Source organism: Rhipicephalus sanguineus, chromosome 7 (genome assembly GCF_013339695.2).
Source record: "Rhipicephalus sanguineus isolate Rsan-2018 chromosome 7, BIME_Rsan_1.4, whole genome shotgun sequence".
Taxonomy (NCBI): domain Eukaryota; kingdom Metazoa; phylum Arthropoda; class Arachnida; order Ixodida; family Ixodidae; genus Rhipicephalus; species Rhipicephalus sanguineus.
This window is the reverse complement of record NC_051182.1, coordinates 116,267,643-116,280,363: the sequence shown is the minus strand read 5'-3', so window position 1 is coordinate 116,280,363 and position 12,721 is coordinate 116,267,643. Positions and strand designations below refer to the sequence as shown.

The 12,721-nt window shown below is 44.9% G+C and overlaps 1 protein-coding gene across 1 annotated transcript; it reads left to right on the top strand.

Moving 5' to 3' along the window:
- The first annotated feature begins 705 nt into the window (after positions 1-705).
- Positions 706-11,187, top strand: LOC119398958 (uncharacterized). Its single transcript, XM_037665774.1, has 4 exons — positions 706-775; positions 1,041-1,135; positions 7,731-8,728; positions 11,088-11,187. The coding sequence occupies exons 1-4, from the start codon at positions 706-708 to the stop codon at positions 11,185-11,187; spliced, it is 1,263 nt and encodes a 420-aa protein (XP_037521702.1).
- The last annotated feature ends 1,534 nt before the right edge of the window (positions 11,188-12,721 follow it).

Below are 12,721 nucleotides of genomic sequence, written 5' to 3'. Positions count from 1 at the left end.
GCTTTCTGTCCCTAACGGGTTGTTGCACTGCCTCCGGGATCGGAGGCATTAGAAGATTTCTGCACCTCACCTGGTTTTGCACCGCCTCTCAGATCGGCCCACCTTTGTGCAAACGACGATGTGATGTGACGACGTCGCCATGGGACGTGCGACATCTGACGTCATAGGGACGTCACGATGACGTCACTGTGACATCCCAAATTTTGATGCTCTGTGGTGTCATTAGGACGTCATATGCGGCCGTCATCACGTGACGACGTTTTTTGTTTCATCACTCTTGTTGACGCCGACGTGGCGACACCGACGGTCAATTTTCGCGTTTGATGACGCATCTAAGGCTTTCGCCTAAAAAATGACATGTGGAGATGTGAAGACGCCATCCACACATATTACAAGAGTCTCAACCAAATTCCGGTTTCTACAATGTGACTGACCGTTGAGAAGGAGGACGCCTCTGGGGGCGTTGTACAGAGCCAAGGCAAATGGCCCCTTCATTCTGATGGCCTACTTGTCTGCTTAAGTGAGCACCTGTCATAGCGGCGCTGTCATTCGATATGTCTGCCGTTAGAGAGATTGAGAATTGGGGCCCCAAGAAGCTTGGGGACCCAAGAAATTTGCGAGCCGCCAGGGCGCATGCGCAGAACCCAAGCTACTCCTGGGCTCTTGCGCTCGCCTTGACTCACGACCCTGAAATCGAAAACTACCATGGGTGCCCGAGGTGTCTTGGATCGTCAGCGAGACGACGCAGACGCAGCGCGGGCGGTGACGCAGCATGGTCCGTGTCTTCGATAGTTTTAATTTCGGCACGTATGGCGCCCTGTGCGTTTGACCCAACGCAGTTTGAGTTTGACCTAATTCTCAAACTATGCTCATCCTCTGAACGCAAGAGCAGCCTGCCCAACGCAGCTTGAGGACCCAGTTTCTTGGGTCCCCAATTCTCCAACTCTGTATTAAAATAGTGCGGTGCCATTATTCTTACAAGCTTAATTGTTTGCAAACAAAGACAATATACACATCCGGGAGCTCATGTTCATGTTCAGAATTCCTCCTAATTAAGGTGGTGAAGGCTGACAGGCAAACCATCTTGGCTGGCGTCACAATCTTCAGCAGGATCGCGAGCGACTCTTCTTCAGGCGTAAGTGCCTAGATATGGGAAAAGCAGGAGTCGTCGGTCTCGGTTTATAATTCATACCATGGACTTAAACGGAATTGCCACCGTTTATCTCATTAGGTATGAATGAAACGACGCTGCTAGCTTCCTGTCACTGCAAAGCAGCGTGTTATTTTTATTTTCTCTCTGTGGTCTTCGAAAGATGACAGTGCTTCTATCACAGAACGTCGTCTTCATTTTACGAAAGCAAAACAAATGAAGGTGCATTTGGCCTATCGGAAAAAATGGGCGAAAGCGATGCTTGACGTCTAAATGCTTGACCTGATTTCTTTCTTTCTTTCTTTCTTTCTTTCTTTCTTTCTTTCTTTCTTTCTTTCTTTCTTTCTTTCTTTCTTTCTTTCTTTCTTTCTTTCTTTCTTTCTTTCTTTCTTTCTTTCTTTCCTTCCTTCTTTCTCTCTTTCTTTCTTTCTCACTTTCTTTCTTTCTCACTTCCTTCCTTCCTGCCTTTCTTCCTTCCTTCCTTTCATTCTTTCATTCTTTCCTTCTTTCTTCCTTTCTCCCTTTCTTCCTTTCTTTCTTTCTTCCTTTCTTTCATTCTTTCATTATTTCTTTCTTTCTTTCTTCCTTTCTTCCTTTCTTCCTTTCTTCCTTTCTTCCTTTCTTCCTTTCTTCCTTCCTTCCGTCCTTCCTTTCTTTCTTTCTTTCTTGCTTTCTTCCTTTCTTCCTTCCTTCCTTCCTTCCTTCCTTCCTTTCTTTCTTTCTTTCTTTCTTTCTTTCTTCCTGTCTTTCTTTCTTTCTTCCTTTCTTTATTTCTTTCTTTTTCTTGCTTCCATCCTTTCCTTCTTTCTCTTCCTTCCTCTATTTTTCTTCTTTCTCTCTTTCTCTCTCTTTTTATCGCATTGCACAATGCTCCCTCCTAGCTGTGTCTTTCCTCTATGTTGGAAATCGGACCTTCATACACCTGCATAGCAGCGTAACACATCATTTGCTACATGCAACAACCACTGTCATGCGCTCATATCCAGGCAACAATGAAATGAATGTGGCGACGGGAAATGACAAGTTAACTCGATAAAGATCGGATTGCGATATCAGAGACGGCCGATTGCCGACAAGCTCGCGATCTAGAGAGTATCTATTGGTATTAGACGAAGCGTACAGACACCCATGTGACCGGCGCACCCTCGAGGGACGCATTTCTGTACGCTCAGCGGCGCCGGGTTTTTTCGCGCGCAAAGCCGAAATCTGCGAGCTTCTTACAGTTTCTAAGATCTCGGAAAAGCTGAATATGGTAATTGTCTAGCTTTCATGTCGCGTATTTTAGACGTGGAAATATTTATGTCGATGTGTGCATGCATTAGCGAGGAACTCTAGGACTTACCCTCGCGAAATGACTGCTCATATGTATCTTCTGTATCTCTATAGTTGCTTCATAATATCCCCACAAATCATCGAGAGAAGCGTCAGATTGTGATAGCGCAAGGAGTAGATAATAAGTGGGTCTTTTTACGCTGAGTTAGCCAAGATCGACGAAAATAAATCCGTCGCCACGAGCCTGGAATCGCTACATAATATTAAGTATATGCCAGGGAAGAGATCACACAAAATATTTAGTTTTCCCAGAGGTATGGCAAAGCAACGCGTGAGGGTAATTTGGAGCGAGGCGCAGTTCATTAATAAAGATTAGGGATCGCCCTAGACAAGTTCTCTTTTTTAAATTTAGCACTTGAAGCCATGCGAAGTGCTGCCTATCCCAAAGTCGCGAATATTTAGCTCTACTAACAGAGAAATAAAAAAACCAAAAAAAAACAGTTAATTTAACTCGCTTTACTCGTACCGCTCCAAGAGGTCTCCACGGCCAATGACAAGAAAAGCACCGTTAATGATATACAGTTTTTTCGCCGCATATGATTTAGAGTGCGTGTAAGTATTTCTTTCTTTACTAATAAACGAGATAAAGATAAGAAGTGAGGGTTCCTTAAAGAAAGAAAGACCAAAGCAGCAATGTCATTTATAAAAACTCGACACGGTTACTGTCCATTAAGAAAGTGTGGGCAATATTTTAAGCATTTCCTTATCGCCATGAAGAGCCAAAGTCCTAGCGCGTTGGTCTGTAAGAGTCCAGTAAAAATAACGAAAACAAAGCAACGTGGCAGCGGTTAATAGTTAGGAGACCAAGAAGAGATGGCAATCGAAGGCGAATTCGTAAAATTTCCTTTCTTAAATGCGTTTTCCAGTTGGTCAGCCGGCTCCACAAATGATGTATTCTGCATCGGAATTGGCTGAAATAGTCTCTTACGAAAACGTTTAACCTAAGACGTTTTTGTGAACACAGGCCATGGTGCGACACTCGCAAAGATCTATTTTCACAAGCGCTCTTTTCCTATTGGCTGAAATGATCAATGACACCACCAGGACACGCCAAAACATTGTGTTACGAAACTATTTTTTGCGTAAGATATATTTATATATAGGCGGCCTTGATGCAATAAAAGATAAAATATCTAAGCTTACAGAACTGATGACGGTGGAGTGCTCTTTCGTTTCTCGTGATTATTGTTTTCTCAGAATACACGCTTTGGTAGAACTGACTTGAGGGCGAGTTGGCAAACCTTGATTTCGCAAGACAGATAAGAAGAGCAAGATCGTAACAAGCTACGAGGCAGGCACCAAATCACTGCTTGAGAATTTCGTGCTTGTCTATCTTGCACAGCTGGAGAGGATGAAAGGTGTAGGCCTCGGCAGGAGTTCTACCCATATAAATGATTACCACCAATTTATATTTCATTTCTTTATTTCTCTATATAAGCCGGACGCAGTGGAGTCAACTTCCACTGCCAGTTCCACAATGTTCACGCGACTAATAATTTCTAAATGTGTTGAAATGTCATTTGCACGGTTGTTCTATTTTCTTGCGGCTCTCTAGTCCACCCATTTTTATTCTGGCTTTCGTCCGGTTACACAATTCGGGCTCAGTAATATTCACATTTATTTCTAGCTCGTTTTGGGAAAAGTCTCATCATTGATATATAAATTTATATTTGTGCCGCTTGAATGCAATTCCCGTTTGAGTTTGTGGGGAACAAAACTTGTTGCAAACAAAAGCCCTCCCGCTTTCCCCGTCGTCTTTCTCCTGCAGATTTATGCCTTTGTGTTAAATGGTTGAAATGAACTATCGGCGTAATGAGCCCAACAAATACATTGCGTGTATGTAATAGGAAAAAATATTCGCCGAAGAAAAATGAGGATTGAGTTCTTGAGTTGCCGAGGAAACGCTATGTCATTGAAATCTAGAAAACCTTATTACATGGCGTTTTCTCGCGCATATAAAGAAATCTGATAAGAACAAATTTCTGCGAGAGATTTTCGTTCTCTGCAAGGCTTCAATATGTCAATGACAATAGGTTTGTATTCCCGGTTTTGTTCGCGCAGAAATATCAGTATATCTGTACACTTTTCACGAATAGAAGTAATGGCCTAATATAATATTACAAACTATACAAAAACGGGCCAATGCTCGCATTTTCTGAATAGCTTCCAGGAACTATTTTGTTCAGTTTGCGGATAGAGATCAGACAGGACAGGAAGTCGGAGCTCCAGCTTTTATTCTTGAGGGCTGAAAATCTAGCGGCACAATTTCAATTATTATTATGCGCAAACTGAACCAATCCCTTGCTATTCTGTATTTGAATGCGTAGAATAATATTTCCAGCAAATGAGTTCAGAGGAAGCCCGTATTATCGAACAAGGTTTCTGATATAGATGATATTAGTCTGGGCAAAGCGAAGGTTCTTAGCAAGCAAAAACGGTCGAGAAGCGGCGTGTGAGTTATCTAAGTTTAACGTTTAAATGCCTCCAAACGGAAAAAAGGCAACAAACTAGACAGCTCAGGTGCAATCCCCTACTCTGTCTCTTTCGTTACATCAGAGGTTTCTGTAACTGAGTAAAATAAGGTTAAGAGACTTTTCCAAGCGCGAAAATAAAGGTGACATACTTAATACACACATGGCGCTGTTTGTGCCTTTATTTCGCGTTCTTAGTTTATTGCGCTGCCAAAATGATCATGCTGCATTAACTAGTCCGCCACTCTACCTCAGTGCATCAACCTCTACATAACATTTATAACATTGTATCAGTAATCAAAATTATGTCCCTACACCCGTTCATGATGCCTTGGGCCAAGATGCTATTACGAAATAATAAATAATAATAATAAACGAATGTCTTTATCTCAAATTCATGCACTGCACATTGTTTTCTCGAAATACTTCGAAAGTCTGAACCATATCTTCGGAAGCAGCATTAAAAATAGAATCTCTGTCATAAACCACGTATGGAAAAAAGGCCAGTTTGATTGGAAATGCTCATTTTTCTGACGTATCCTTCGAAAAAAAAAAAAAACACGACGCGCCTGCGCCCCATAGCTTTGTAACTGCGAGAGCATCAAAGAGGGAGGAATAGAGCAGATAAGACCGAAATTGCTTTCAAAGCCGTATAGTAGATGGTCGGTCATTTTAAATAACTAACGAGTGTCCACAAAAACGACACAGATATCAAACTGCCCTGGCGTTATCGTGCGCGTCGAGGCATAAGATGTGTAACTTTTGTGCTAAGGTTCCTGGAAGCTTTAAAGCACGAAGCTGCTATTGTGTACCAAGCATTGTGAACAAAGTTAAACAAAGCGCGGTTGCCATAGAAGGGCTGAGCTTATGAAAGGGGGAGGGGAAAGGGGGGTAAACTCATAAGGCAGAAAGTGTCGCTTAACTCCCTTCAAGGCGTAAATTTTCTTCACACAACGACGGCCATCATAGATCCTGTTTGCAGCTCCTTCCATATTGAGCCGCACCAGGCATTTTCCAGTCCATAACGTCATCTCCGTTGTAGGTCCTACGCCTTCTCGAAAAGAAAGGCAGCCGCAACAACGAAAGGTGCATCGCTAGTGATTTAAGATAACTTTTGTGGAGAGATAAGTACTCTGGAGGATGTGTGAAGCAAAAAGCGTAGCTCGTGCTTTACTCGTTTCGCTGTGAGATAAAGATAAGTTTAGGCTAACCCGTACGGCGATGGGTTGGCATCAACCTCTTATACAAGCGCGAAATGTGCCGTAAGCGAGCTCATCGACTGAGGTTTAAAGGCGAAATCCTTAAATGGCCTCATAAAATATAAAAGTGATCGCCGGCGTCCACAGGAGTAATGCGAAACGTCATCATCATGTGATGTCATGAAACGTCACAGGTAACCAAAATTTGTGACGTTATCATGACGTTATTATGACTTTATCATATGCCCTTGCCGTTTGGCCAAAGGTGCGCCCATCCCGGAGGCTCCACAAAACCCCGTGAGGCGCAGAAAGCTTGCGACGCCTGTGATATCGGAAGCAGTGCAAAACCACGTAAGGAGCAGAAATCTACGGGAGTGGGGGGGAGAGATTGGTACAATCCACTGAGATGAAAAAGATGACCTTCGCCTTGGAATTGTCTTAGGTGAATTCATAAGAAAACGTGTGAATTTTTCGCTGCCAGAGTCCTCCTCAAGCAACCAGAGAGCTTCCATTCTGAAGGAACTTTCTTCTGCTCTCAAGTATTACGGAATATTTGCTTTAACGGCTTCATGTCCATTGCTTCATTTTTCCCTTTTTTCGTTAGCGCTTGAGCAAGCTCCGTGGCACTGCTTGCATTCTACTGGAAAAGCATCCTCTACAGAACCAGAAAAGGTCACTTGGGTATTAAAAGAAAGCATCGGATAATGGGCAACAAGGTTTCGTAACTTCCAGAATCTAACAGCAGGATTATTCGCGCCTCCATCACTCTTGCCGTTCACTTACATTATTCCGCGTTTATTTTCTTTTACGTCATCTTTCTTAGAGGCTGTAACAGCGTGGACAACTAAGTAATAAGATTTATTAACTCTTCTTCATTCGAAGAGCTTTTGTGTTCTTTGGTTATCATATTTTTGTATCTACCCAAAACTTAGGCAAAGATAGCGACCTTCTTTGGCCTATCTGCCTTTCGTTTTGTCTCCGCACTGGCTGATTTCGCACCCCACTTTATTTTACCTTCCTGTAGCCACTCTGTCACCCCATGAAAGCTCGTACTTTTCTGGGTCCTGATCTTATATTATTTGGTTGCCGTCATTCTTTGGAGGCAATTTCGTTATCCGCAAGTGAGAAAACTGCTGAAAGATTAGCGCCAACTATGAGAGCTGCTGCGTAAGGTCGTACCGTAAGATAGGCAGCGGTGCTAGTTAGAGGAAAGCCGGCAAAAGCACAACCATCAATCTCCGTGTCTAGTTAACTGCAAGAGGCTACGCATACTGCACAGCTGAGCAAGCTCCTTTATACCCAAGCAAGTAAGATTAATCACGGCCACGCATGCCGGTCTACGTATTTGTCTATGCACAATACACAGAAAATAGGTGAGAAAGTTTATGTAATAACAATAAGGAAAGTTAATGCCGAGGTAAGCCTTCGGGACTGAAGTTCTGTTTGCACGAATAAGCTGCCTACGCCGTAACTTTTGACGCAGCGTCTATTCTTTGACAAAAGTAATAGAGAAAAGGCGATTAAAGGTAAACATTCGGCAGAAGTCTGCCTGGTTCAGCCATTCCCCCTATCTCCAAGATAGTCGCTGCAGTCGAGGACGGGATCCAACACCTTGAAGTCGACGCCCGTCAAGAGACCCTGCTCAAGGTAATAGGAGTTCTGTCCAAGATACCGGCTCGGCTAAGCAACAACCTTCCTGACGAAGAGAGGAAGGCTCTCATAGATCTGAAGAAGGACAAGACCATCGTAGTCCTTCCGGCCGACAAAGGTAACCGCACGGTCGTCATAAATCGCGCTGACTATGAGAAGAGGCCAGGAGAACTCCTGAACGGGGAGGCTTACTCCAAGATCAAGAAAGATCCGACTCCTCAAACCCAAACCAATCTGAACAAACTTTTATCGCAAATCTTCACCAATCATCCCGAATTCAAAAACCTCTACCTGAGGTTGATTTGCAGAAACGGATCCGCTCCGAGTTTCTACGGCCTCCCAAAGGTTCATAAAACGGGAATTCCTGTCCGACCCATCGTCGATTTCACCGGCGCCCCCTTACGGGCTCTGTCATCCTATCTTCACAAGATTATCCAGCCTCTGACTGGGAAGACGGACACATACATCCGCCACTCGGGGCATTTCGTAGAACTGGCGTCCAACGTTGCGCTTGAGGAAACCGATCGTATGGTGTCTTTCGACGTGGTTTCCCTTTTCACCAGCGTGCCTGTGACCCTCGCACTGACTGTGACGCGCCGGGCCCTCGAAGACGACTCCGCCCTGAACGACCGAACTCCACTTTCGGTAGACCAGATATGCCAGCTGTTGGATTTCTGCCTCTCAAGCACTTACTTCTCTTTCAACAACGTGTTTTACAGACAGACCAGTGAGACAGCCATGGGGGCCTCGATATCGGCAACAGTGACAGCCCTCGTAATGGAGGATATCGAAAAGCGAGCGCTTGCCGCGTGTGACCCCAAGCCCAAGTTGTTTGTACGCTACGTAGACGATCGCTTCTGTGTGGTAAAATCCGGCGAGGCCAGCAACCTGCTCGCCCGTTTGAACTCCGTGGATCCCCACATTCAGTTCACAGCGGAAATGGAGAGCCATTCAACCCTCCCGTTCCTGGATGTGTTGGTGAGAAGACGACAGAGCATCTCTTTCTCCGTCTTCAGGAAACCAACAAACACAGGGCGCTACCCCCATTCAGCTCAAATCACCCCGCCTGCCACAAGTTCTCCGTTGTACAAAGCCTCGTGAACAGGGCTGAAAGAGTCTGCTCGTCTCTACGATGGCCGAAGGAAGAAAAAGGAAAAGTAATCCGTGATCTCGGCGCCAACGTCTATACGAAGGCGTTCATCCGCAAGGCCCTGCGAAGGAATAAGGGCGGGGAAGGCAGAGAGCCAGCGGCGCCGCCTCAGCGACGCCGCGTGCCGATTCCCTACATCGCGGGAACCAGCGAAACATTAGCGCGCATTCTGGGAAAGGCGGGGGTCGGCGTAGCACACAAGCCAACCACCACCATCGGCCGTTTTTTCCCCCGTCCAAAAGATCGCGCGCCTGCGGAAAAAGCGCAGGGCGTCGTCTGTAGGATCGTGTGTTCAGACTGCCGCGCCGCGTACGTCGGGGAAACAAAGAACCTCCGCAAAAGGATGCGGCAGCATAACAACGATCTACGTCAGCTGAACAGCGAAAGGAGTGCAGTAGCGGAACACTGCGAAAAATTTGACCACCGCATTAGTCCTGACGATGCGGTGTTCCTAGAACAGGAAAGCTATTGGCACCGGCGGCTCCTCCTCGGGTCGTGGCACATACAGCAAACAGCGGGGAACATCAACCGCACCACGGGGACCTTGCCCCCCCCCCCCTATATTGTCAAAGCTTGCGGCAACTGTCGGCAAGAAAGCGTATATAAGCGCCGTGCGCCTCGGACCGTCTCACCCCTGAAGAATAAGCCGGTCAGGCTTTGAAACGTCGGGTTTCTTAAAATAAATCTTCTGGTTGGAGATTTCTCTTTTTCGTCTTTAGAAAAGACGATTGTTTATTTCATAAATTGAACGCGACTTAAACGCAAGGAGAGTTAACACGTGGGACTTTCTGTGCTGAAAATGACTTTTATGATAGCTATCTCACTTTATAACAGCATTCAGAGTAGAGAACGCAATAGGCTAAGTCAAATAGGTAATATAATCGCAAGGCAAGTAATTCGCAGCACACACACGTAAATAGAGAAAGAGAGAATGCTACTTGTATAGTGTCATTTGTAGTATAGTCGTATTGTGCTACTTGTTTGCTTTTTTTATGGTGTCACTTGTATGCTACTTGGATGGTATACCTTTTATACTACCTGTGCAGTACAACTTGTAGGCTACTTGTATGTTGTGACTTGTGTGCTACTTCTATGGTGTGACTTGCATGCTACTCGTACGGTGTCACTTATATTCCAGTTGTACGATGCGTTGTTGCCATTGATCTCGCTCACAAGAGGCGCCCGATGACTTCATGCGTTCAAGTCATAGCTTCCAACTGTCAAATTTCTGAATACAGGGCTAAGCAAGGCCACCAAGGCGTAAACACGAAACAACAAAGGAGCATTAGAATTGTGAACTTAAACCAGCAGGCTTTAACAATTACGAAAGACAAACAAGACTTCTGAGACGCAGCTACACTATAGAAACGTTTTTTGCATTGGCTCAATTTAGGTAAACTTTTAAAAAGGACTCCTTAGATAACATAAATACGATTCTAAGTGCTAAAGTTATGATGGTAAAATTCAAAAAAAAATTTTTCCTTTGATGAGACTCTAAAGAGAACACAAACAACGGTTTCAGGCCTTTAATTGCGGTTTACTTTAAGCCAGTTATAATGGTGTTGCTTTAGTTTGTGGCCTATATACACTTTGTGCCAATGTTTTTGCTTAACATAATCGCTTTATGTATAAGTTATCATTGCAACCCACTCTGCAACTACTCCACGGGAGTCAGCAGTATTGTCAAATGAATAATTAAAATCAATAGCTTCAATACTGGAAAGAATTGTAGCAGACTTTAACCACGGCAGTGCTAGCTTCTGAGAACAGCGGCACCCCTGACGTATTCAGGTATGGTGAGAGTCTGTATTCTTGAACTTCGACCCGGATTTCAATGTCTAACGCACGAAAGGTTCTTACTGTATTCCATAGTGGGCAGATGAACAAGTAGTAATCAGGCGCCAAATAAACAAAAACTTCTCTTTCGTAAGTGCGCCTTCCAAGTGGTCAGCCGGCTTCCCCAATGATATGTCCAGATTCTTGATTGCCTGAAATATTCTCTTACGAAAACTTTTAGCTTAAGACCTCTTTGTATTTACACGGGACAAGGGTAGCATATAGGGTCCAGCAATTTGGGGACCAGGCCGCCGCCTTAACAGCAGCCAGTGACCTTTGGGCGCTGGCGGCATTTTCAGCCAGCTGGACGCCGCAGAGTTGCTCTTCCAGATCCGAGCTAAGCAGTACGGCCCCCACTGCTTCTCATTACCCATTTTGCGGCTCTGTGGAGACAGCTGAGGGCACGTCCCAAGGATGTGTATCAGATCTGCCCGTTCCCCGCATAACTGGCATTTGCCTGCACATTGTTCTTTCTAATAACGGCGGTAGGCCACCGGATTCAGATAGATGTTGGTTTGGAGGAGGCGCCAGACCACCGTCGGCGGCTTAATGAGTCTCGGGTGGGTAGGGAAATACCGAACCACCGCCAATGGATAATATTTGATTTCATTATAACTAACCACAAGCTCCTCTCTCATCTTTGGCTGAGGCTGCCTGCTGGCTCGATTAGCAAGTTCTCGAGCCACTGTGTTCACAGGACGTACAAAACAAAAAAGCTTGCGTTGTGTGCGAACGGGGAAAGAAAAGAGCAGGAGGGTTGTGAAAGCCTCGTATTTGGTTCCAACTAATCCAGCCGCTGCTTCAATTCCTTCAATCCCATTATCTAGGGACGTCTGGGAGCTTGCTTCGTATTTGCGCAGTGTACAAAGAAAAACAGGAGGAGATAAGAACCGAGTAAGTGTTTGCTGCTTTTCTGTGAAGTCTCGCACACTCCGGTCAGGATGGGATCGCTAGCCATGCGATGAAAAAAACAAAAAACGAACACGTGCGCTGTTCGCACCGGAAACGTTTATTCTCTTCTCTTCGGAGGTTTTTTTTTTCTTTTCTCAACGGAATCATGTAGTGCTACGGATTGCGCAAAATAAACAGGAAGATGTCTTCTATTGCAAACACTGCAATGTGACACTTCAGTGGGACTTAAGGATTGCACTGGATGCCTAGTCTTAATCTAAGGGGGGGGGGGGGGGGACAAAGAATGAAGTACGAAGCTGAAGTGAAGAATACAAGTTCTTCGAGCCATTTAATATGCAAATCGAAGGTAGTGCAGCCGCAACTTCTGTGTGTGAAAAAGAACCCCTGCTAAAGTATACACCAACATAGAAGCCACGAATATTTACAAAACAAGAATAATGTTACCTCGGTAGCAGCCGAAACAAAGTTTCTTTGTTAGTCACCTTTGTGCTGTACACAAACAACCGCCTTGTGGAAGTAAAGCTTCCGGGACGTGGCAAAAACGTAAGGCCACACTTTGAAACGAAAGCCTCTAAAGCAAGCATGTGTGAGGAAGGAGTGTCTAATGTATACACACTGGTTGGGTTACTTTGCTGTGTCTTTCTTTAGTGGCGTCGTTCTCGTTAACATTCACGTAGTTTGTGGGCACTTTCATACGTCAGCTTTTGCTGCAACGGTGTTGCGGTCTACCGAATCCCTTTGTCTTATATTGATTACATCGTTCACGTTACACAGAGAACCGGATACGGTCCCGTATAATATAACAGGATGAATTTTGTTTTAAATAGGATGCTTTGCTGCTGAGAAAAAGACGGCCTGCATGAAGCGACGTTCATGCGGTTCTTCTGTGAGTGCTCTACTTCGCAAAACTCCTTCTCAGAAATTTTTCATCCGTGAAGGTCCGGGAATGTTCCTATTGTAGACCGATTAAGTACCAGCGAAACACCCACGTAGCAGCGTTGGCGAGGCGAGTGTCCTTAGA

Excerpts from the sequence above, each read along its gene's own strand:
- LOC119398958 (XM_037665774.1), top strand. The coding sequence starts at position 706 with ATGGGTGCCCGAGGTGTCTTGGATCGTCAGCGAGACGACGCAGACGCA. Across the intron at positions 776-1,040 it reads GCGGGCGGTGACGCAGCATG|AATTCCTCCTAATTAAGGTG; the intron begins GTCCGTGTCTTC and ends GTTCATGTTCAG. Across the intron at positions 8,729-11,087 it reads TCCGTGGATCCCCACATTCA|CCAGCTGGACGCCGCAGAGT; the intron begins GTTCACAGCGGA and ends CGGCATTTTCAG.